General features: G+C 38.5%; 1 protein-coding gene across 3 annotated transcripts in view; it reads left to right on the forward strand.

Annotated features, from left to right (window-relative positions):
• The first annotated feature begins 606 nt into the window (after positions 1 to 606).
• Positions 607 to 25,589, forward strand: part of LOC113529967 (formin-1) — a 76,571-nt gene continuing 51,588 nt past the window's right edge. Inside the window, exons 1-5 of one of the 3 annotated variants that reach the window (XM_053237642.1) lie at positions 607 to 725; positions 1,079 to 1,310; positions 2,671 to 4,446; positions 15,045 to 15,226; positions 24,083 to 24,203. In XM_053237642.1, coding sequence (XP_053093617.1) covers positions 2,772 to 4,446; positions 15,045 to 15,226; positions 24,083 to 24,203 — 1,978 coding nt within the window. In that variant the 5' untranslated portion in view covers positions 607 to 725; positions 1,079 to 1,310; positions 2,671 to 2,771. Of the gene's footprint in view, positions 726 to 858; positions 1,311 to 2,670; positions 4,447 to 15,044; positions 15,227 to 20,487; positions 22,961 to 24,082; positions 24,204 to 25,589 lie in introns of those variants that run through there. The other 2 variants (XM_034308304.2, XM_053237641.1) reach the window with 2 other exon arrangements.

Genomic DNA, 25,589 nt, shown 5'->3' on the forward strand with positions numbered 1-25,589 from the left:
CCAAGCAAAGGAATAGCATAATAATGAATAAACAACTTCAGAGGACAAGAAGAGGCAACAGAAGTGTATCAGGATCAGGCACCGGCATCATATCAGGCAGCAGGAGTGCACATACAGCTTGACTGAGAGAGAGCGAGAATGGATTATTTTAACAGGATGTACATTGTGAGAAAGTGCAAGTGGGGACTCAGGTACTTATCATGATAGTCTAACTAAAAAGGAGAGTCGGAAACTATCAAAGGCCCGAGGGTACTCTGTGGTCTTCGGAGACCTCCAGCCAGCCCACTTTTTTCCTGTTCTAGCTTCAGAGACACCTGAGTCAGGTAATACCAACTGTATGATACGATCTACTTGGCTTAAATGTGTTTGGGGACTGGAATTCAAGAAACTTGTGGTCTGGCTGGAAATCCATAAGGACACAACTGAGAACCTCTGATTTAAAAAAAAAAAAAAAATGTGTTGGTTATATAAGAAAGAAATAGCAAACATTTTGAACTCATTCTGCACCTACAGTATGTAGTCTTTGCAGTTCTTTGTGTGTATAGAACCAGAAGCATTCATTACCAGTGCCTAGTTAGTAGGCTATATTTACCCACACAGTAAATATAGACTCGGAGCATGCAGCTTGACTGCAGTGCAACACAGTTGTGGACCATGAGAGCTTAATAAGACTCTCATGCATTCATGAACATAGAGCAGCCTATTGGATTACACTCAGTTTCCAGGTATGTGATCTCCAGGGTGCTAATTTTTGTCTCTATGTACATTACATTAACAATACCTATTGTTCTGCACACAGTGCCAGTTAACAGCTATGGAGAATAATTTAACCACCTGCACATTTTATATCGCCTGCTTGACTGGCACATATGTGTGCTTGCATATAGCATGTGATTATGTATACAAACATATACACAGAAAAATACTGTGCATATATACTTTTTATGCAAGAAACACTGATGGTCACAGGTTTCCTCATTTCACCCATCCTGTGCTTGACTTGTCACTGCAAAGGTTCAGCCGTGTTCACTGCTGTTCCCCTTTAATGTTTTTTTTTTGGTGCTGTTCTATATGCAAGCGGACCTCCTTCTCTTCTTGCTCTCCTCTGCACCTGAAAATCCGCATCCGCACGAGCGGTGACACAGCTCGAGGCGGCGCTCGTGCAGCTGTCCATGCGCGCTCTGATTGGACCACGCACCAGTCGGTCAGAAGGCGAGAGCTCTGTCCTCCGAAAGACACCGGCGAATGCAGACTCGGTTTAGCGCGAGGGAGGAAGAAGAGGGAGAATAACCGTCATGCCAGAGAAACCGGTAAGCGCGCGCCAAACTTTAACGCACTTTTCCACGCGATTACCGCATTGGTGCCGATGTTGCGTAACGTTTCACGCGTAGCGCAGGACGCGAGCGCTGCTGAAGCGCTGCTTGTTGAGACGCACCGCACAACTTCATGCCGCATTTTCTCACAGCTGTGATCTGGATCTTGTAAAGTGTCTGGAGTCGGATAGCTAAAGAAAGCACGCGACCGCATAGCAATAGTTTTTTTTACAGGACAAATCATCATCATCATCATCATCATCATCATCATTATTATTATTATTATTATTATTATTATTATTATTTAAACAGGGTATGCATATTAAGACAAAAATCTCTTTTCCAACAAAGCAGCTCAATAGTTACAACAAACAACATACTGACAAAAAACATAACACTTATAACAGCACTCTGGAAAAAAAAACCCTGAAACAATTCCCTTACAGATCTTTAATCTTTATCTTAAATTTATCATGAGGTTAATTGCACAGTATCATGTGTTAGACGTTTCCTCTAAGTCATTCATTATAAGCTATAAAAGCTGTCTTACTGAATTCACATGGAATATAGACACTAACTAATAGCCCTTAAGGGTTCTTTGGTTGTCCCTCTGGGGGAACCCTTAAAAATTCTATGTAGGACCATATAACTATGTTTCATTGTTTTGTTTTAGGAAGCTAAGAACTCTTGATCATCCAGTGAACCCTTAAAGAACCACTGAAGAACCGACAAGAGTGTAACTTCTGATTAGAGTGTCGAGTGTCAATAATGCACAGTAATCACTGGGTTACTTTTTTTGGGTTATTATTATTATTCATTAACTATTTTTTCTTATTCTGTAATTTACTTGTTTTCATTATGGGATTATGGGGCATTTTGAGTGTAGTATTCAAAATGATCCAAATTATGGATTAATGGAACAGACATCATCAAGAAATCCTATGTTTGTCTACTTCACAGGATCCCAGCCCTGGTACTGAAGTACCCCCTGTCCTGCACATTTTACCCCTGCTCTTAATTAAACTAACCAGTTAATTAATAATCCTTACTGACTTGAAGTGGAGGGTGTTAGATTAGGAAAAATCTAAAATGTTCAGGACAGAGTACTCCAGGACCAGAGCTGGGAACCTGTGATCTACTTAATTCAAATATATAGACTATTCCACCAGTTGTATTTGTTTAATGACTTGGCATGTCTGTCACAGAAAATGCTCATTCATAATTAGTTGTGTACAGGTTTAATATTTCATTATGCAGTATTATTTATATTCACTTAAAACATGTGTAAGGAGAATCATTCACATTCATGTGCTAAAATTATTTAGAATAGTCAGTAATGGCGTTCTCCCCTTAACAGATTTTCAATCGCCAAGGGGATCCTTCTTCCCAAGCAATCAACTACCAAAGCCAAGAGCCTTGGAATGGCTGTATTTTTAAAGTAAGTGTGTGATTAATTAAATGGCTCCCATAATGGAGGGCACACACACAGTGCTCTGTCTGCACAAACGAATTGAGGAGTTTATTTACATCAGCCCATACTTCCCCACTAGGGGAGTGCGAGGCTTTACACGCAGTGGCCGCACCTCTCATCACTGCCAGCCCCTGTACACCAATCAGCATGACCAGAAGGCTGAAGATCCTGCAATGCCAAAACAAAGAAGTCAGTCTTACAAGCCAGCAAGTGAAGGCTTGCAGTCATGTGAAGCAATAAATGATTTAGCTGGGCTTCACTGGCTGTCTGCAGAACATTGCCAGTTGCTTGTGGATCTCCTGTCTCTGTGTGGTGACTGTGCATCAAGATTCAGAATGGGCAACCAGGATGGCAAGCTACAGGCTCAATTTGAAGGACATGAAAAACATCTTGTTCAAGGTGTTAACAGCAGCAACCTTCAACATACCCTTTCTTTGTCTCCAGATCATAAGAGATCAGCTTCTCGGGTTAGGAAGATCAAGAAACTAGGTAGCAAGAAGATGGACAGTGCTGAGGAGTTGTTGCAGACTAAGTTGAAAAAGAAAGTACAGAGCAACACAACTTCAGAATTTTTGAAAACTCATCTGGATGTAGACTTGATTCAGGCAACTGAAAACCAAAAGTTACCTGGCACCCCTGCTTCTTTGCATATACCACATACACCTGGCTCAGACTCCTATGCCAGTGTCAGCAGCGAACCACTTCTCCCAATGGAAGAAGCCTTTCAGACGTGTCAGGAAGCCTGGGAGTTCATGGAGGACTCACGTCTGTTTGAGTCAGAGATAGACCTCTGCACTGAATTCACTGAGTTTGAGGACCAGTTCTGTCTGAGTTATGGAGCATTTTCCTGTAGTCTTACGGAAGCGAGGCAGTATCATACCCATCAGGAGCAAATGACTAATGGAAATAACATTGTTTCAAGTGGAAAAATAAGTTCTGCTGGGAAATACAATTTGCAAAATAATTCTGGAGGTAAGACTGTAGCACCGCTGTATGATGACATGAACAGGAGAGACATAGTTGTTGAAGTGGTGGCTGAAACGATGGAATTAACCAATTCCAACCTTGGGAGCAAAGAGAATTCCTCTGATGTCATTGAAGTAGGGCCTCATACCACTAATGATAGCTCTGCAATGGGACAAAACACCTGCCAACATTTGAGACAAGAAAAGCTGAAAGTCCAGAACATTACTCAGGAGAACAATGTGGAGCTAAAGGTTAGAGATAGGTCTTCTGAGGCAATGCCATTTCCCCTCATAGAATCTCAAAATGGAACTTCCAACCTTAGGCCCAGGACTAAAAGCCCTATATCTCCTTCCCTTTCTGGGGTTTTTAATGTGTCCTACTCTCCATCCAACAGCCTCCAGAGTATGTCCCCCATCCTATCACCACTGTCATCCAAGCTGTCCAGCCCCCAACTGAACCACCGCATTGTATTGCTGCCCAAAGAAGATGGAGGTAAGGACAAAGATCGAGACAGGTGGTTTCATGAAAAAGCTGGGTCATGGTTAGAAGATGGGGACCAGCCCAAAGACCCAACAGAGGCCACAGACAAAAATGGAAACCATAGAACTATCACTAGGCTGGACCTGAACCTCAGCCAACAGGGATCTGGAAACTCTACATGGATCAATGATGGTACAACCTCTTCCAAAATTACAGGTGAGTCTAAGGTATGATTTACTTATTTGCCTAGTGGCATAGAGAGGGGAGAGAGGTGGACCATCCTGTGCCTTGCAAGGGGGCCTAACCAGAAATACAGTATGCTACCGTATTCAATTAATAGATAACATTTTCACTTTGCTTTGTATCTTTGGACCTACAACCTGTTGATTTTAGAGGGAGCTGCCCTGTTATGATTTATAAGATTCATCTAATAGTAACAATAACAGTTTCATTTCATGGAGAAAAATGATTTGGGATTTTGCCCTTTTGATAAATGCATTTACAATTATCACGTCTCAATGGTTTTTCCAATTTGCTTATTAACTATGTGTGTACCACACAGCTTTCTTTGATTTAGAGAGAACAGATGCTGCTATCTTTCCCAGTGCTGCAGTGACCAGCTTCCTACTTACCATCTGATCTGATTATAGATTGTTATGGGTGGCAGTGCCAGTTCAAGCTATTCTACCTTTTCATTGTGCATAGAAAGGTCTGTCATTTGACTCACAAAGTTAGTCTTCTGGTTGAATAACATGCACAGGTTTTGTTCTTACATTGCAGATGTTTTTCCTCCCTTCTTTGTCAACAAAAGGCAGTGCATATCTAGGGTCATAATGGTCAAAAGTAATTTAATTTATAGTTAGCAGGCACTACAGTCAACAGAGCAACAGTTCCATTCTACCATCTGTAAAGCCTTATGTACTGTAAGTGCTACATATATGGGCATTATCTTGTGGTTTTGTTTTATCTTATAAGATCAGACAAAGATAAGGATATGAAAGACATTTTGTCTGAAAGGCATACACAAATTCTGGGATTCAGTAGAGACAGAAGGAAGAGAGTGTATTCTATGCAGTAAAAAAACCCCTTGTGTTACATGTTCTTCAGACAAGGGCATTTTAGTGGACAGTCTAGATCACTAACACCCCAGAGGATCTCAAGTGAAGATGTAGAATCTTCTTTCAATAATTAATTACTCCTGTAAAGTTACTAGGATAAACAAGAGCAAAAATAGAAAAGCTAAAACAGTGTTGGTTTGAATGCCCTTTAAAGTTTGCCCTGACAGAATTACATCCCTTGCAAGGCTTACAAAAGTAAGCAAAGCAACAGCGAGCTTGAACTGAACTTCTCGTTAACTTAATGGTAAACAAATAGATTTGTTTACCATTAAGTTAACAAGATGCTCATCGGAATCATCGGAAGATTGGGAATTTGAATCCTGACCATTCCATAGCCATCTGTGGCTAGGAGCCAAGGGAGCAAAATTATCCAAGCTCTGTGGATGGGATGAATGGCATCCTTGCTCTCCTCTGTCAATCACAGTGACTAGGCAATCGTGGACATCTGTGAGCTTATGTATGTGGAAGAGGGCAGATATGGCTTTCCTCTGAGGGTGTTATGCTGCCCTGTGACACAGCATGTGCAGCCGTTTGAAAAGATGCTGATTAATGCTGGCTTCATGGGTCTCATGGAAGCACGTGTTAGCCTTTACCTCCCTGGTTTACCCTCACCTGTGATGGGGAAGAGCTGGCTGGTGGGGGAGAATTGACCAAACTGGGGAGAAAAATGGGGGAAAATATATATATAACTCACCCCTAAAAATATGAGAATTTTACATTTTGTCACCATTATTTTACACTAATACCAAGAAATGAATTAATGTAGATATTGTTACAGCAGCTTGCTCCAGAGATTCCCTGTGAACTTTGCAGTAAAGATCAGCAACACTATGCTTTATGGAAGATATGGTTTATTTGAAATACTATGGCTGGCTGTATTATGTATTAAGCTAGCATCTGGTCTATCTCTGCTGACTGGTCTGATGGCAAGAGCCAAACAGGGAACAAGATCAAGGCATTTTGGTGTGAAGAAGACAGGCTATGAGGTTACATTAGTCGAATAACATTCTGGCCGTTAAACATCCTGCTTCAAAACAACACTAGGATAAAATCGGAATCTAACAGTGTCAACATTTTACTCATCTGAGAATAGAAAGATCCAGTTTTCCATCTACAGTAATTATCAGCTCCAGGATTTGGTAGGGTAGATGATGCAGAAGTGTAGAATATATGCATCTCAGTGTGAAGCTTCTCTAAAACTCTAGTACTACAATAATCCTGCCTTTGTCCTCCCTTGCACAGACTTAATCTCACTTAATTTAATATCTAAATAGTATTAACTAATCAGTCTATGGGTCATATGAGACTGATCACTCCACAGAGAGACACTTGATATAGTTTGTGGGATTCTTTCCAGGTCTAGCAGTCAACAGGAAATGTAGGGAACACTACTCTTTATATTTTATTTAGTTGGCATATACAGTCCCAGACAGAGCCCATTTCTTTTCTATAAAACTTTCCTGATTCTGATCTGTGAGGTTGCAGAGCAGACTTTACTTCTGGCTAGGTATGATTAATCAAGAAAAGCTCTCACTGATTATATATATAATTATCCCTAATATGTAATAAAAAAATAAATAAAAATAAGAAGCTATTCAGGGAACTTATTTCCTTAGTTTGTGGTGAAGACTCAGGGAATTTATAGTTTTCATTGGATAAACAAGTATACAGTATTATAATAGTTTAATTTAGTTAGTATTTTAATTTTAAATCTAAAATTAGTTTAGATTTTTTCCCTTCAACAGAATTTGTAGTCTGCGAGTATCATTACTGTTTCCTGTGAGTGTGCAAGATGCAAGATAAATATGACTGCTCTTGATTTGTAACAGTGGTTACAAGCATACCATAATACAAGATACCACATGCAGTGACTGCTAGAATCAGAGGCCTAAAAACTACGACCTATCAGTAATTAGATTTTACTATCCTGAAACCTTTATGGCTGGGCCTTAGTGCATGGGATCTCATCGTAGACATAAAACTATTATACAGACACATAGGAACACACTAATTGAAAGACAGATAGGCAACACCATTCATAATTGCTGTTTTTTTTAATCAAGTGTTTCAAGTCTGTAATGTTGTGTTTCTTCTTAATAGCACAATAGCCAGCTCTTCTGTTTATACCACACAAAACTTTTGCTTCTGCCATTTGTCCCTGCTTGTAGTTTATACTTTGAGTGGATAATGTTTGCTTTGTCTATTTACTTCTAGCATCTCCTCCAAAGGCATTTTGAAAAATCTGAGGTTGAGAAAGAAATCCACTTCTTTTGTGTTTATTATTTCATTATTTTATTTCCATTCTTCAGCTAGCAGTTTGGCTGCCTTTTGGCATGAAATGGCAAACACTACTTTTCTTTTGATGAAAAGAAATTATTACTTATGAGAATTGACTGAAAAGTAAACCAGAGGGCAGACCAATGTTCAAGAGTTTAATTCAAAAGTCAGGAAGCAAAAACAAAAGGTCCTTTCACCTCTTGGTACAGTAAAACTGATGAGAAAATGACCTGGCTGTGCATCTCCTATTTAAAAAAAAACACCAGCCATCACTAAATACAAAGTAAATTAAAAATATACTAGCATGTTCATGTTGGTAGACTTTAGATTTAGATTTCGATTGTACTCATTCTGTGAGTCTGGGTATTAGTGGGTTCATGAGAGCACACTGTGTCCTCTCTTTGAAATTCTAATTTAACTGGAATTATGGGCACAGCACAAAGGATTACACTCCAGACACCACTAGAGTATTAGGACAGTAAAAAAGGATAATGTTCAGCTACATTACACTTGACCTATTTAGATGTGCTTGAAAGAAATGCAGAGGTTAGACAAGTGCTGCAGCTGTTTATTCTGAAGGTTGGGGGAAATGAGAAATAAACTAATTTGACCCTATTCACGATATTTCTTGCTAAGTTATATGAGCAATATTGCACATCAACTGGTCTATAAAGAGTGTCGCTAACAGCATTGTGCTTTTCAATGTGAATTATATGGGTACAGCAGTGTTTTATTTACACCATTAGTATACAGAGGAGTACAATATCCAGTACTCACATTCTCTCGCCTCCAAGTCAGCTGAGGTGTTACTTCAGCTCCGTTACACATGTCTGACCTATTTAGATCACGAGGTTCAGTTCTCATCCTCATCCTGCTTTCGATGATGAGCCTAATATCAACAGTGATTGTGAACATCAACATGGATGTAATAAATTAATCTCAACAGCTATCAGGTTCGGACGACTAGCACACAACCTCTTTCTCCTAATACATGATATACTATATTACAAGCACTGTTCCAACAACGACACACACTATTCACGCACTGAATTATTTTATATCTTGTCACATGTGTATCCATCAAAAGCATCCTGTTGTTGCATATAGTGTGTGGATGTGTGTATGTGTGTGTGCATGCACTGTTATGTAAGGAATAAAACCGAATTCTCATACCGTGCTGACAGTGCTGACATTCCTACATTGTAGTTTCAGTTGTAGTTATAGGAAAATATTCAGTGACATGGTGGCGTGATGTCTTATAACCCAAAGTTGAATTTAAAAAAAAAAAAAAAAAACAGCACTGCCTGATGTGTTTGTGCTCTTATACCACAGTAAATAACCAAATAATACAATTCTTAATTTATTAATGAACAACACGCCATGCACGTATATATTTACATTTACATTTACATATATTATGGAACATCCATGAGACAGGTTTTTTTTTCCTGTTATCACTTATGTTCTATGAACAGTTGTTCTCTCACCAGCTTCTCTTGATGTTACTCTCCTGATGTTATTAAGACAAATAAAAGCAGCCATGTTAACAGATAACGCAATGTCCACTGTCCTAAAGCGTCTGCCATGGCCAATCAGATTCGAGAATCCAGCACCTCTGTGGTATAACTAAGGAATAAAACACAATAGGACATGCTGTTAGAAGAAAATAATCAGCGGAGAATTCAGCAGTGTTGTGATATAATGCCATTATTTGGAATAAAGGTATTGCCTGTGCAGCAACTGCATTCATCAGTAATCACAGAAAGTCAGTGTTAGTAGCTGTTCGTTCAGTACATTCAATAGGCACAGGAGGAAAGTATTTGATTTTTCCTGCAGTTGCTGAACATGAATGCACAGTGTTTGTATTCTGTGGGGTGGGTCAGGCGTTCAGTAGTTGAAGGTTTTTTTGAGGACAAGTTCAACTTAGGGCATGCTATCCAGACAGAAAGCAATGCACGCACACACGAAACATGTGACATGCCCTTGTAACAGACACACGCAGCAATGCAAAGAGAGTGCAGTAGTCTCTATGTGTGCTCCTTAATAAGAAGGTTTTAATGAAGAGAGTTAATTACCCATGACCAGGTCTGTTTTGTGATTACATAGCAGCCTGTACAGCTTGCTCTTGTGGTACTGAACTCTGCTTTACCCACAGTTGATGCTGTGTGTGCGTGGGTGTGTGTGGGGGGGTGTGTGTGGGTGGGTGTGTGTGTGTGTGTGTCCCTCCTAGTTTTGTCCTAATCCCACTCTAATACTGCTGTGTCATTATCTTAAAAGCTGGAGGCCTACAGAGCTTAACTGAATTACATTTTCATCGACTTTGTGCTCAAACTTCATGTTATTATTAGGTGTTATCTTTAGCAAAATATTTTGCTAAGGCAGCAAGGAGTGTACAAGCTGTTACTGTTGTTACTGTTGGATGTTACTCTGACAATGAGTCTGTATTGACATGTCAAATAACCTGATCAGAGATCATTAACACATTCGGGAACATTGCCAGACTTGAGGTTGGTGCATCTACAGATTAAATATTTCATGCCATATCCTGCTACTGTAAGTAATAAAAATATGATATTGTATGGGGATTGGCTAATAAAAATATTTTATGGGAGCCATTTTTATATGTTTTGGACCAACAAATGTTCTAGGTCTTACATATAAAATATGATTGGTCATGTGATTAGTATAAAAATATAACTGGGTCTCAATATTATTAATTAATGTAAGAGTATTAAAATTAAATTAAAGTGACTTATTCGTGGACCTCAGAGTGAAGTGTTACCATTTAATTTAAAGCAATCCAGAGATAATTTGCTAAATGTGTCAAAGTCTCTGTTCTGTATTTGAGATTTATTACCTGTATTAGAGATTTATTATGGACAATGAAATTTAAAGTTGAGTAACCTGTAGGAGCGTAGCCATGCGGTGTACCATGTAGTATCATTTGATATGAGGCTCATGATTCGATATGTCTGCGTATCGAACAATCTATTTAACAGACTGCATAATAAAGTAGACTATTCATCATAAAGTAAGTCTTACATTACATAAGATGTGATAAGCATTTAAACTTAATCAAGCCTGCACTCCATTTCTTAAAAAAAAAAAAAATTATTCTTTTAAAATAACATGTTTCTCCTAAGCATGATGATTTTTACTAACTAGCATGCTAGCATACTGTATTTGAATTTTGTGTATTGTTATACCCCTACTATCTATCTATCTATCTATCTATCTATCTATCTAGCTGATGTTGTATGTATGTTTTTTTTTTTCCTTTCTAAAATGACCTTCATGTGAGTCTATATGTCACATAACAGGCTTGGACATTTATATCCTCTGTCCCAGCATTGCTGATTCAACCCACTAAATCCTCCTTGGCCTAAATAGGTAGGTTAGAGCAGAAAATAACAACCTGTGCAATACAGGGTGCAATACAACTGAAATCCAGTATTGTGATACAGGGACTGGGAGAAAATAGCCTCCAAGGTCACTACTGAGGTTTCTATCCATATGTCTTGAAAATGTCTCGAAGGATTTTATGCAGCCGTTTTATTGATTGTCTTTTGATTATGCCTCCACTGGTCTCTCTTCAGAAATTCACAGAACAGTAGGTTTTTTTTTTTTTTTGTCAAACGTACATAAAATTTGCAAAACATTTGGATGGGAATGTACCTAGTGACATGTATGTGATCATGCCTCTTTTAGTCCACAAGGTGGCACCATTTAAAAACCATTGAAATACTGACCAGTGGGTGTTTCCAATGTACAGTATACTGGGCCTAGATATAACATGTTTATAGCTGTTTATTTTCATGTCTTACTTCTTTTTTTAATTTTATTCTTTTTTTAATTACACTTTTCAATAACACATTTGGTTGTTGTTGCATATATATTGAAACGTTGGCTTTAAACCACATTAGTGACAGTAGAAGTTTAAAATATTTTAAAATTATGTATATGAGAGTGAAGGTTGGACAGTAATTTGCCGTATAAGCAAATTTGCTGAGTAAGAATGAAAAGAGAAGGTTTGTAAGTCTGGAACAGGTCATTTTTGCATTTGGAATGTAACCAAAATTGCAGTCAGCAGCATTTCAAGGTCTGGCAGCGTCAGGCTGGAGATGCATTATCATAATGAAACCTCAATCAGGGTTTTCAGTCTTTCTGCTTAATTATGGGCGTTGCTTTTCATCTTGCTGACACAAAACCATCCAAGTTTCATTGTTTGCATTTGGGCAAGAAAGATGTTTTACACAATTTTGGTGTCACCCTGAAGAGTAGCATTTCCTTGTGGACGTAGTTCCTATTAAAGTTTCTTCCTCGTGTCATCTCGGGGAGTTTATCCTTGCCACTGTCACCTCTGGCTTGCTCCTTATGGATCTATATCTTTATCCTGATTTCTGTAAAGTTGCTTTATAACAATGTCTGTTTTCCAAAAAAAACCTAAATTGAATTGAACTTATAGGAAAACTGTGATACCAAGTTTAAAGCTATTTATTCGCCAGGTAACTTTGCCTTAAGGAATTTCTATTTTTTGTGAGACAAAGGGGGACATGAATTCAGTATACTGTGCTTTTTCTCGTCTATGTCATGCTTTTATGCGGTGTGACATGAAACCATGCACACACGTTCCCACTTGAGCGCTCTTTTCAGCACACTGGAAATACACAGAGATCACGGAAACAGCTTATGAAAGAAGCACTAGAATGAAAGGGCAAAATAGGTTTTATTTGAATTTTAAAAGTGAGGTGATGTGAAAATATAAAAGATGCTTTTGCTCAGTAGTGCACATGGGCGTCTTATCTGAAAGCAATGCCATGTGATGCGCATGTGAAACTTGGAGAACACTGGGAGAAGGAAGCTGTGCAGAGAGGAAGAGTGAGCACAGTAATGCCCATTTGGGCCATTTGAACAGAGCTGAAATGTCTCTACACTTTACACTAAGAAGAACAGTACATGTCAAACAAAGGTTTATGGTCTTTACTATACAATCAGTGTGTTATTATTTATTTAAGCCCGTCATTATGGCTTTGACCTTTGTGTGCCAGTTGCACACTGACTCTATACCACAGAAATAACACAGACTATATTTCTGCTGTCAGTCAAAAAAAATCTTCCATTCATGGATTCTAAGTCAATTAAAACCTAAAAGCCATTAAAAGCCAGTTTTCAGAACTATCAGAGGCAGTGGAACGGTGGTGCTGTGGATATTGTTGCTGCCTCACAGCTCAAAGGTTGCTGGTTTGATACTGAGTTCAAGTTACTGTCTGTGCGGCGTTTCACATGCTCTCTCCATGTCTGTGTGGGTTTCCTTTGGGTTCTCTGGCTTCCTCCCACCTCCCAGAAACATGCTGATAAGTGAAAACTAAACACCCCTAGGTGTGAATCTGTATTAATGGTGCCATGCCATGGACTGGCATCCCATCGAGAGTAGTGTTCCCAGAGGGATCGACCAGGATAAAGCTGTTACTAAAAAGTATCTGAATTACCATTGTATACATCAGGAGATCTACCAAAAGCCAGTGTGAGCACTGCAGCAGGCTGTCTTGCTGTTTTGCTATAAATGTATTTCATAGTTTCTTAACAGAAAAAGATGCTCCGCACGGACTAACTGACATTCAGTAGTTAGTTACAGTACTGTGTAAAAGTCTTAGGCACCCTATTTATTTAGTACAAACTTTGTTATAGATTTTTATTTTATGACGTCTACATTCTTGATTCAGTACAAAAACATTTTAGATTTCCAAACGTTAGTTTTCCAGCACAAAATTAAATGTTACAGAAGAATGTTTGTATGTCAGTAAAGAAAGCAGCAGATTACATAAGAGACACTTTTCAGATAAAAAAACATGATGAAGGCTGCTGGGTTTTGCTGCAATCATAAGAAGCAAATGTGACAGTCAAAGTCTCCAGAAGAACTGTGGCTGGTTCTGCAAGATGCTCAGTAAAACTTACAGCTCATTTCCTTATAAAACTGAACAAATTGTACCTGAGACTACTTTTTTTTTTTAAAGCAAAGGATCGTCACACCAGATATTGACCTTGTTCCATTTATTACTGTTTACCGCTCTTTATAATATTTTTTAAATGTAGAAACACTTAACATTTCATTATTTTTGAAGGCATCCTTGCTCTACGGCATTTCTTTGCATGTGCCTAAGAGTTTTGCATAGTACTGTATATTTAAAAAAAGTAGTAGGTAGTATATTAAAATACAGTTAGTTCTTTAAGTATAAATGTATCTGTTATCTGTATTAAATATATGGTATTTAATGCTGATGTAGTAATTGTAATAGAGATGAAAGGTATGTAATTATATTCAAAACCCCATCCATTAACAAGCACATCACTCAACATCTGACTGGTAAAGATGTTTGCCCATGTTTTCCTTAATCATATCTTAGCATTTTTGGTTTCCATCTTTTTTGTGTGTGATAGAAAAGCACATGTCTGTCTTTTTCACTGAACCTAGAATGGCTGATCAATTCAATATTCTTATTCTGCTGTTGCAGAGCTTCCATGCTGTGGCTTGGACTTACTGGTAGTAATGCAGCAAGTCAGTAATGATGTATGGAGCAGCATAAATCTGCCATGCAATGACCTTGTATTGTTGGGCTGCCCATGTTTGCGAGCTTTCTGAGATCAGAGTGACCAAGAGCCAAGAGCAGCTAGAAAATAGTTACATTCTTTTCTAGATAGTGCATCTGTCTCCACAGTACTGATAAGAAAAGTCCATTGTATGATAACAATAGAAGTGAACATTTGTCAGTTCACAGTTGTCAGTATATCATAGTATCTGCTTTCTTCACATTTCCAGAGAGGATGAAACTATTTGACGTAAAGCTGCAACAGCAGTGCATCTGCACTGAAAAAAATGATAGCCCCATGAAGTTATGTGAACTGATTTCTTCTCTTTAACTCCAACTGTCATGACAAGTTTGGATATTGTGAGTCACTGTCTTGACTTTGAGTCATTGTCTTGACTTGACTTTGAGTTGAAACAAAGGTTATCTTAAAGATGAGTTTACTCACGTTTTTAAGGCAGAAGGTGAACTTTCATTTCTAAGTTTAACCAACTTGAAATGTCTTACAGTTTGTTAATGGACTTCAGTTGTTTCTCAAAACAGTGTAAAAATACAGTTTTACCTTATTTGTGCCTGGTTTGCTCTTTAATTATTGTTTCAAAATTGTAATAATATTTGTAATCGACACATTCAATTTGTAGTGCTTTTAAAAAATGCACACTGAAAAAATGGCACTGAAACTTGACATGGCCATTTATGAGCTTATATTTTAATTTTTAGAATCATTTGTGTCATTTTTTTTAAAAAAGAATCACCTAGAAATAAAGCCAAATACATGAATACATGCATACATACATACCAGAGTTGCTGAAATGGTGCTTTAATTATTTTGCAGAAGAGTCCTTGAGACAAGATGAAATGTGGTTGCTGGATGGTGATGGTGATGGTGATGACTCCATTTCCCATAAGCCCCTGTGTCGAGCCACTAGACCTGATCACCTTGAATTTTTGAGGATCACACCACCAGAGGATGATATCATTAGTGAAACACTGTATCATCCAAAACATGAGCCCGGGGTAAGTGGAGTGCACACACACACACACACACACACACACACACACACACACACACGGCCATTAACCTCAAGACAGCAATGTTATGTTACTGCTGTTGGTGTCACATCTGCTCTGGATCTCTTACCTATTTATTCATGCTGGCTGGTGCTGCTGTTCTCTGCAGTGTGAGTCGGCCAGCTCCGCTGTGTATCTGTGGTTGCTCTGCGTGATGCTTTGTATAGTGTTGTTGTGATAGTGTGTAGTGTTGTGGGTAGCGTTGTCACGATACCAGAATATTGACTCCAATATCAGTACCGACTTTAGTATCATGATGTTGAAAACTAATACAATACTATGGCAAAAATTATGCAAGTCTGAATGCTAATTATCTGTCATCAGTTATTTCCACTGATGGAAAATACATTTTAACATTTCTGGGAAAAAAATACAGCTTAATATTTTTAATTTAATTAATTTAATTAAGTGAAAATTTTGTCTATACTAGGTAGATTTTTTAAACTAAATAGCTGCAGAGCCATGGAAACATCTATTCAAGGAAGAAACTTTAATGACCTGATGTATGTTTGTGATTATCTTGAACACTCTGAGAAAATAAAGTACTAAACTGTACTTTTCCCTTGCACTGTTAGTGCGTCTATTAATAAAAGATTATCTTAAATAATATGTTACCTAGAAAGGCGCATGTGGGGTACCTTTAAAGTATTACTCTAAAATCTAATTAATGTGGTCCTTAAGGTCCAGTTATGTACCTTAAACCATTTTAAAGGTACTCTACATCCCCATTACATTGTAAAACATACTCACTAAAGATACAATAGATGTACCATTGAGTGTACCATCCCAGTAACAAGGAATGGTACAGAGCCATTGCACAAGCGTTGGGCATAACCAGTACAACAATTTGGAATGTCCTGAAAAAGAAGAAGGAAACCACTGGTGTGCTAACAAGCAGACATCGAAACGGTCTACCAAGGAAAACAACAGCAGCTGATGACAGAAACATTGTGAGAGCCATGAAGAAAAACCCAAAAACAACAGTCAGTGACATCACCAACAACCTCCACAGTGCAGAGGTGAAGGCGTCACAATCCACCACTTGTAAAAGGCCCGAAAAATCACAACTGACCCTAGTCACCCAGCACACAGTCTGTTAATCAAACTGCCATCAGGCAGGCGATACCGGAGCATTCAGTCCAGAACCAGCAGGCTGAAAAACAGCTTCTATCTGCAGGCTATCAGAACCCTTAATAAACTGTAAAAAATGTCTCTAAAATTGCACTATTATCCCCCTTCATATCATATCAAGGACTACAAAAACATCATGTCTTTCTTTGAATCTTGCATACTTTGCACAACTACATTACACTACCTCAAAGCAAAATCTGCACCTCAACCTTTTAATTGTTATTGTATTGTATTGTGAATCTCTTGTAATCATTATTCTACATTTCTGTCTCTTAAATTTCTGTCTTGCTTGCCCCTTTATTATTTATTTCTGTTATTATTGTACTGCTGTAGACTGCCTAAGCCTCACAAAAAGCAATGTACATTATCACTGACACTTGTATACATGACAAATAAACTTGAAACTTGAAACTTGAACTTTGAGAGCAGAAATATAGAGGCCACACCACAAGATGCAAACCACTAACCAGCAATAAGAATCGGAAAGCCAGATTGGAATTCACAAGAATAAGATGAGCCACAAATGTTCTGAAACCAAGATTAACCTCTTCCAAAGTGATGGAAAGCCCAAAGTGTGGAAAAAGAAATGATCTGCTCATGATCCAAAACATATGAACTCATCCGTCAAGCATGGTGGAGGTAGTGTCATGGCTTGGGTTTGTATGGCTGCTTCTGGAATGGCCTCACTAATCTTTATTGATGATGTAATTCATGATGGTAGCAGCAGAATGAATTCAGTCTACAGAAATATTCTGTCTGCCAATTTACAGAGAAATGCATCCAATCTAATTGGGAGGAACTTTATCATGCAGCAAAATAATGACCCAAAACACACTGCCACCACAACAAAGGACTTCATCAGGGGAACAAAGTGGAAGGATTTAAACTGACCAAGCCGGCTTGATTCATCTTCTGATCTCAAGCCCAAATGTCCTAGCAAAAACAAAAGAATTGACCTTGCCGTTCCAATACTTTCGGAGGGGACCGTATGTGCATAGTGGATGGTGTTGCCTGTCTGTGACCACCAAAACCACGCTGTTATGACCACAGCTACGTCTTTTGAAGGATTGTTAACTAAAAGAGTAGTTTCGCCACTCTAATTTTCTAAACACGTACCAGCTCAGTTCCTATAACAGCCTCAGTGGTGGCTTATCCACTGACTCACATGCATTTATATAAACGTAAAGCTCATCAGGTCAGAGACTAGCTAAAGGGCTAGACACATTAGGTCAGAAAGAGTAGAGTTTTCACAGATGTTTGTAGATTTTTCATTTTATTTACCCTCTTTGGTCTGATTAGCTAACTGACATGAAGGGAGGTGCAGACACGGAGATGAAGAGGAGGAGTGTTCATCATCCATGTTCAGTGATATTCATGTTTTTGTTTTTACTCCTCTTACATGGTGTTATGTAATCACTTTATAGTAACAGAGATTAATCCTTTAAGCATGAATGCATCTGTAAAAAACACTGAATTGTACATATCAGTACTTATTTGTGTTATTAACTGGTGTTGGGGTGAATCTTTAAAAAATTACTTACAGAAACCAAGATCTACATCAAAATGTCTTAGTATGCATCCAGACTTCCAAATTTTAGGCTCAAAACAACCAGGTAGCATTGATATACTCTGCTTAAGATTTAAAGAAGGTATAAAAAACAACCTGGCAAACACTGCCTTTGCTTGGCACCTACTCTCCTCTTTGAATGCCTTTTATTTGAAGAGCAGAAATATTTTAATTTACCTAAACCGGTAGGACAGTATCATACTTTGTTTGGGTGTGAACTTCACACCCAAGCACAAATATGCACATAGGCACTTCTGCATGCATGCACAAGGTCAGTAGGGAAAAAATATCAAGTGTATATTTTGACAAAGAATAGGTGTATCCTTAATGCATCTAATAAACAATTCCAAGGACTAAATTAGGAAAAATGACTGCTTTCTCAGTTCACTTGAAGTGAGATGATTGGCATGTCATTTGAAGTGAGATGATTGGCATGTCACTTGGAGTGAGATGATTGGCATGTCAGTTGTTCTTGTGAAAGATGTTGCAGATAATAAAGTCTTTTTCATTGTAAAAGACATTGCTACATTTAGGATTGTCAGACTGTCTGCTATTATTATAGCTGAGGCCAAATGTTTATGTACTCCTAGGCTAGAGACATTCAAACTCAATTTTTCACAACTCCACACATTTCATGTTACCAAACATTTCCTGTGTGTCAGTTAAGGTATCTACTTTAGTTCCATAAGAGCTCGTTTTACAATAATAACTAAGAGACAGATTTATTTCAGCTTTTATTTTCTATATCAGCTTTTCAGTGGATCAAAACTGAACAAAATTGGTTTGAATTTTTGCTCATTCCTCCTGACAGAACTGATGTAACTCAGGTCAAGTCAGGTTTGTAAGCCTCCTTGCTCAGACATGCTTTTTCAATTCAGTCCACAAATTTTCTATGGGATTCAGATCAGGGCTTTGTGATGGCCACATCGGTGTTGGAATATGGACTTTTTCATTGCATGATATACTTCCAGGACATTGTGATATAGGAGTCTCTTAATGGTTGATGTACATATTTTGTACCTCCACCAGTTTCTTTATTGTCTTGGGGTTCATTTGAACCTTTCGGCCCAAAGTTTCTTCATCCCTGGTTGTTCATTTTACAGCTAAATGTCTGCTACCATTAATTCGTTATTATAACAGTTGGCCAATCAGAAGCTTCTAAAAATCATTTCATCAATTTCTGGAATCTTGCAGACTGTTTAAAGAGACAGTGTATGTAAACTTTTGATCCACTGGAAGTCTGATATAGTGAATTAAAGCTAAAATAAATCTGTTTCTAATCAATTGTTTTAAAGTAAACTCTGATATGAACAAAGTAGATACTCTAATTGACTTGCTAAAAGAAATGTATGGTAACATGAAATATGTGGAGATGTGAAAAGCTGCGACTAAATATTGTTAGCCTAGGTTTGTCCTCAACAGAAGATTGTCAACCTTCATACAGTATATGTACTCTACTCAACATTAAGTGTTGCTTTTTTTAGAAGAGCAGAAAGGAAAGGTTAATTGAAATTCCTCTGCCATGGTTCTTACATGAGAGCAGCTGATCCCATATCACTTCGGTATGAGCCTAGGGCTTAACTATATGCTGCAATGCTAAATCCTTTTAGCTGATTATTCCTTAAAGCATGTTAATGGTTTTAGACTTACAGCACATATTTTCTTTCCTCTTTTGTACCTTTTGCATCACTTGATTCTCTTTTATTAATTTTATAAGATTTATAAGATTCGTTTGTTTTTTTTTCTGATGCATGCATGAAGACCTTAAAAGGTTACACTTTAAATATGTATTTTAATACTATCAGCTTTAAATATAAATTGATAAATCACCTTGATGGAGTGTGGTGCAGTTACACAAGCAATGCTGATAAGAAATACTAACAATAAAGAGAATTGAGAAAACCATTACAATATGACAGGACTTTTAGGCTATAATCAGCAAGATAGACAGCTGAGAGAGAGAGAAATGTTATAATATTTTTTATAAGTAATGCTGAAGTAAAGTTTGAGTGGATACATGTGATGCGGTTTTAAATATTGACACTATGAAGTGTTTGCCATTCAAAAAAATGTTGTTAGTGCTGAATGAGCAATAAGATGACTTCTTCTAAGTAACTGAAACCAGACGCATGTACTTCTTCCCCCCAAAGGCTAAATTCCACACACCACTGAAGTTTAAAAATGGGCAGGTTTGCCAGGCTGGTTTATGTTGTTGTTGTTTTGGCAATGTGGAATGGTAGAGGCGTGGTGACTTAACCTTATAGCCAATAGCGTAATACTGTGTACAAGGGTAAGCAGCACCGCCCACTCCACCTGATCCTCTGGATTAGCAAGACAGAGAGGGAGGGAGGGAGAGAGAGAGAGAGAGAGAGAGAGAGAGAGAGAAGGAGGGAGGGAGGGAGGTTGTACACATTGCCATTATGAGGAAGTAAGTGTAAGTAATAGGACACCTGGCCCTACGGTTTCTTCCCAGGGAGTAGGGAGGGGAAAATTAAGGGAGGGAGGAACAGAAACGTAGGTAAACCGGTGTGACGCATTCTACACCAAACCTCGCTGATTTTCACAAAGACATTACTGAACTTTCTCAGACATACCAGTTGCATATTTTCAACAAGCAAGAAGGAAGCACAGTGCCGGGAGACTGCCATGCACTGCAAATTCATGCTGACGACATTTCTGGACATTCACAGCTGGAGAGAAGTATAGCTTTTTAGCTTCCAGAAAGATTATTGCAACTGCCAATGTTTTGTAAACACGAAACATTTGATATGGCCAGGACTGTAAGCCAAATCTAACCCTAATCTACAGCACTGGAATGTCAGATTTTTGCTGGAAGAACTATAAATCATGTTGTGGAAAGGGTTTACGTTTTTGTTTTGACAAGCGCACAGCTTGAATAGAGCTTTACCTGCCAAAAGGAAGCAAGATAAGAGGGGTTTTTATTGAGGCTATAATCAAGGCACTCCTGGAGTGGGCAAGAAAAACCAGGGGATTTGCTCTTACAAAAGACTTCTGTTTTCTCGACCAAATGAAACCGGCTCTCTGTGACACTGACTGGATACACAGGAGTGATTTAACAGTTGTATTTTAAGTGGATTGGAGAAAGCTGATAAATTCTTATCATGGAGGAGAACAATTCGTCTGGGTCACTACTCCATAAGTTATTAGCCTCTCCTAGGTTTGTGAGGAGAGAATCTCAGAAACAAGCAGGGGAGAGTGCAGTGCTTAAATCGTTCCGGACATTGCCTGAGGAAGAGTCATATCCACACCCTATGAACCATGGTGATATTAATAACAGCTGTGTTAGTGTTGGCCCTCCAAGTGCAGAAATTAAAAATGATGTTGGATCGGAGCAAACAGTTGAACAGTTGAATACTGAGTCCTATAAGGGGGATGTTCTGCAGAGCTCTCTCTTTTCCAGTTGGCGAAGGACTTTGTCTTCTTCCTTTACTGCTTTAGCAGATTCAGATGTGGTTCAGGTCACCAGAGTGGAGACCTACAGTGACAATGAAATTGAAGAGGAAGATGGAGGTAGTGTCCTGCCTCATAAACAGAAAGTCACTGAGAATTCCTCATCTCTTGACCAGAATGAAGAGACTGTAAAACAGAACTGGGATCTGCATCATCATCAGAGGGAGAGTAATGTGTCTAATACAGACTCAACACTACCTGTCCTCACTGATAGAAGTGTTTTGGAGTTGACAAGAGTAGACGGCATATCTATTCCGAACAGGACATGGTCTAATGATAGTTCTGACAGGCAGCAGGACTTCTCTCCACACTCAGTAAATAATTTTGAACAGGAGATTACATCTAAAGGCCTTCTGAGGGATTCTTATCTAAACAGTGGAGGAGACACCATTGTAGATACGGGTTTAGATGTGCCAGCTGCCAAGGATCCCATATTGAGGGAACACACCCATTCAGGTGTCTCTGGAGATTTCAGTGGTGATGGACAAACAGTTTCTCCATACACGACTGAAGTCTCTCTTCATGTTTCTCCATACAGGACTGAGGACTCCCTTCACGTTTCTCCATACACAAGTGAGGACTCTCTTCAGCGTCCTGAAGAGTTCAGGCCTTCAGACTGTGGGTCTCCCCTTAAGCTATCTACAGAGTCTCAACCCACACCAGCACCAGATGGAAATGCTTTGGACTCCTCGTTGCTTTCAGAAAAGCACATTTCTCATCAAGAAGAGAGTTGGGAAACAGCTACCCAAAAAATGAGTTTCACCAGTTCAGAGTCCCACAATTCTATCGCCGTCACCTCTCCAAGTTCAGCTCTCCAGCCGGGAAGCAGCATGACAAAGGACCCTTTATGGATGGATCAGAAAGAGTCCTTAAATGATTCTGTGACAAGTGCCACAACTCCTTCACAAGATATCAAAGAGGCCATGCCTGCCACCCAGGGGACCACCTCAAACCCATCCTCAACTATCTCTCCCAAATCGCTCTTTTCATCACCCAGGGAATCATTCCAGTTGCCAGCCCTGTTCAGTGGTTTACGGGTACTAAAGAAAGGTGCTGTGGGAGAGGATAGAGAGACCGTGTCTGAGATCAAGCAAAAAGATACAGACAGGGCACTGCTGAGCCTGAAACAGCATGTCAACAAGGCCAAATTGATACAGCATGAGGCCAGTACCTCCACACACAAAAAGGGAGCTGATCCCAAAGATGAGTCCAAGAATCAGTGGCGGCGAATGTTAAATTTTGATGACGTCCGCAATGAGGGCCTAGAAAAAAGGCCAAAGGACATCGAAGGCCTCAATACAGGAGAGAAAGGGTTAGCAAAAGATACGACAGGTGATTCTTTCAAGTTTTTGTCCAGTTTTAAATCCCTTATAGGGGACACTGGAGATGTTTCTGTGGACCTAGAGGCTGTCAAGAAGAAAAGAAAAAATGAAAGAGAGTTACTGAAGTCCATCTTTGAGAAAACTCCAATCAAATCAGCTAGCATTGACAAGAGTCCAGGAGAAGTCAAAGTATGTATCACTCAAAATGTATTTACCTGCACAAATGACAAGGATAAAGATGGTCCTTGAATTACATCCTCTAATAGTTGCTATAAGCTATGGGCACTGCCCAGGCTAGTTATAGTCTTCAGACTTAAGTAATGCTATGTTGTAATTATTACATAACCATCTAACTAACCTTTTGGTATCTACATGAGTGTAATTTTGTTTTGAAAACTACAAGGGACTAGAATGATGATCTTACAAAATAGGAAAATTTGTGTGATCAACCATCAGGCACTCAAACTGGCGTTGACAGTGTTTCTGAAGAATTTTACTTGTCTGCATCAACCGCATCTCATGGAAGAGATCTGCTTTCATTTAAACCTGTTTTTAAATCCACACAGCTTTTTAAACACTTCCAGTAAACATGAAATGATGGATGCTCTGTAATCAAAAGAGTTAAATGTAGTTAAATGTAGTAACAGTAAAAATACTGCAATTAAATCCCACAGCCTGATTAAATAGACCAGTATAATGACAGCTACACCTGATATAAAGGCTTACTTTATATTTGCACGTCACAATATCATGATTGCATTTCTGTAAAAATATTCATATGATCATATCACCATGTGTGATATAGAAAAATAACCTGGTTGCAGAAAAATAACCTGCTAGAAACTCACTCTTTCCACTGACTCCCTATGCCCTGTTATACAAATCAACATGGCATGAGTGAGTTTCTAGTAGGTTCTTTATAGCTGTCTGGATGCATGGGCTTTATCATAGAAGAGAAATTTTATTAAAGATGCCACCCTTATGGGATAACACAGTGAATAAGGGTAAACTGCTATTTTTAGAAAGCACTTAGAGCATTTTCTACTGCCAGCTATTGTATAAAAGAAAAGTGGTGGGACAAAACAAGGTGTATTAGGGAACATCCAAGTGTATGTTACACAAATTAAATACATCGTTATATCAGGTTCAGGAATAGAAATTCTTTTAAAACACGTGAATTCATCTGATTGATGATGATTTAAGGTTGTTTATTCAAGCTTTTTGATTGTGGCTACAATGTTTGAAGGCTTGATCTATAACCCTTACATTGTTTTTAAACTGATTTCTTTTCTTCTCATCTTCAAATCCCAGACTGAGGTCTCCTCTCCAGCAGACAGTGAGGACAGGACGCCTGGGAGACTTCAAGCAATATGGCCACCACCCAAGCCTAAAGATGAAGAGGAAAAAGTGGGACTCCGTTACACTGAAGCAGGTAGGATGTGTTTTTTTTTTAATAAGCAAGCACCAGTCTATGTACAGAAACATAGACTTCTCTTTCTGCATGCTCTTGCAACAGGCATTCCTCAGTCGAAATACCTCTTACATTTTAATCCACTTCTAAGCTGCTGAAAGGAGAAAAGCAACTTTGGATTTGAGTGGCAGAGTCCCGCAGGGTGTTATTAATTTTTAGGGAATAAAAGCTGGTAGAAGTAGATAGCATAGTTACTTTTTATGATTAAATTAGTCTACTGCATTTCTGAACACTTTGTAATATCTATAGGGTGTAGAATCCAAATGACATTTAGTTTTCACTTCTAGAATATGTTTAAATATTTCCAAAGTTTTTTTTTTTTTTTTTTTTAAATAAATTTATAGAACAACCATTGATCTGCCAAATGCATTGTGTACCTGTTTTTATTTATGGAGAGTCAGTGCAAAACCAGTTTCACTGATAAATCCAGTGTATGTCAAACAGCAGTAACACCTCAGCAGTTCATCCCCTTGTGGAGTTTATAAGGAGGGGCAAAAGGGCACAATGAAGGCCAATTAGACTTCAGCACTTATTCCACACCTTGCTATTACTGAGGTGGCTCTTGTGTATAGACTCATACTTGAGCATGTAAATGTAAATTTTATTGGTTTCTCCTAGTCGGATTTCATCTTTCCTTGAAAATTCTGCCTTAGTGAAAATACAGAAGTGTTAGTGAAAAGACACTGTAGGGCACAAAGTATTTGATAAATTTCATAGTTAAATTAATTAGAAAATGGTCACATAAATCAAATTAGACACTTTTTTTGATCATTAAACCTCTAAATTCCATAGATGTACATGAAAACCTCCAATGTTTGGGAACATGGTAACATTCTGTGTGGTCTATGGAAACATTAATTAGCCTAGCACAACAGCACAACCTTCATGAGGATGAAATCTTTTCAGTGACTTGAGTCATTTGAATCAGTTCAATTAAATGATTCATGCAGATTTGCTCACCGGTTAGTTCAATTGCATGGTTTGCCCAAATGTGCAACTTGATCATGCCGCTGTCTTAAGGAGACACTACAGTTTAGTGTAAAATAGCTAATAATTATTGCTCTAATTGTTCCTTATAATATGCTTGTATGTTCATGGTTAGAATAATTATTTTCTGCAACTCAACACAGATTACTACTAGCAGTATAGACTACTAGTTTACTAATTTATTCGCTGAATAAACCAGGAACAAATCTCAGCCATGACCAAAAGGATTCACTGACTCAAGTGGCATGGATCATGGATGTTTGGTACAAACACGTTCAAATTTGCTCAATTAAAAAGTACAAATTTTGCTACAAAGATTTGCTGATTCACACCCTGACTCGCTGAACATGAGAGGCGGAA

This window comes from Pangasianodon hypophthalmus, chromosome 10 (genome assembly GCF_027358585.1).
Source record: "Pangasianodon hypophthalmus isolate fPanHyp1 chromosome 10, fPanHyp1.pri, whole genome shotgun sequence".
Classification (NCBI taxonomy): Eukaryota; Metazoa; Chordata; class Actinopteri; order Siluriformes; family Pangasiidae; genus Pangasianodon; species Pangasianodon hypophthalmus.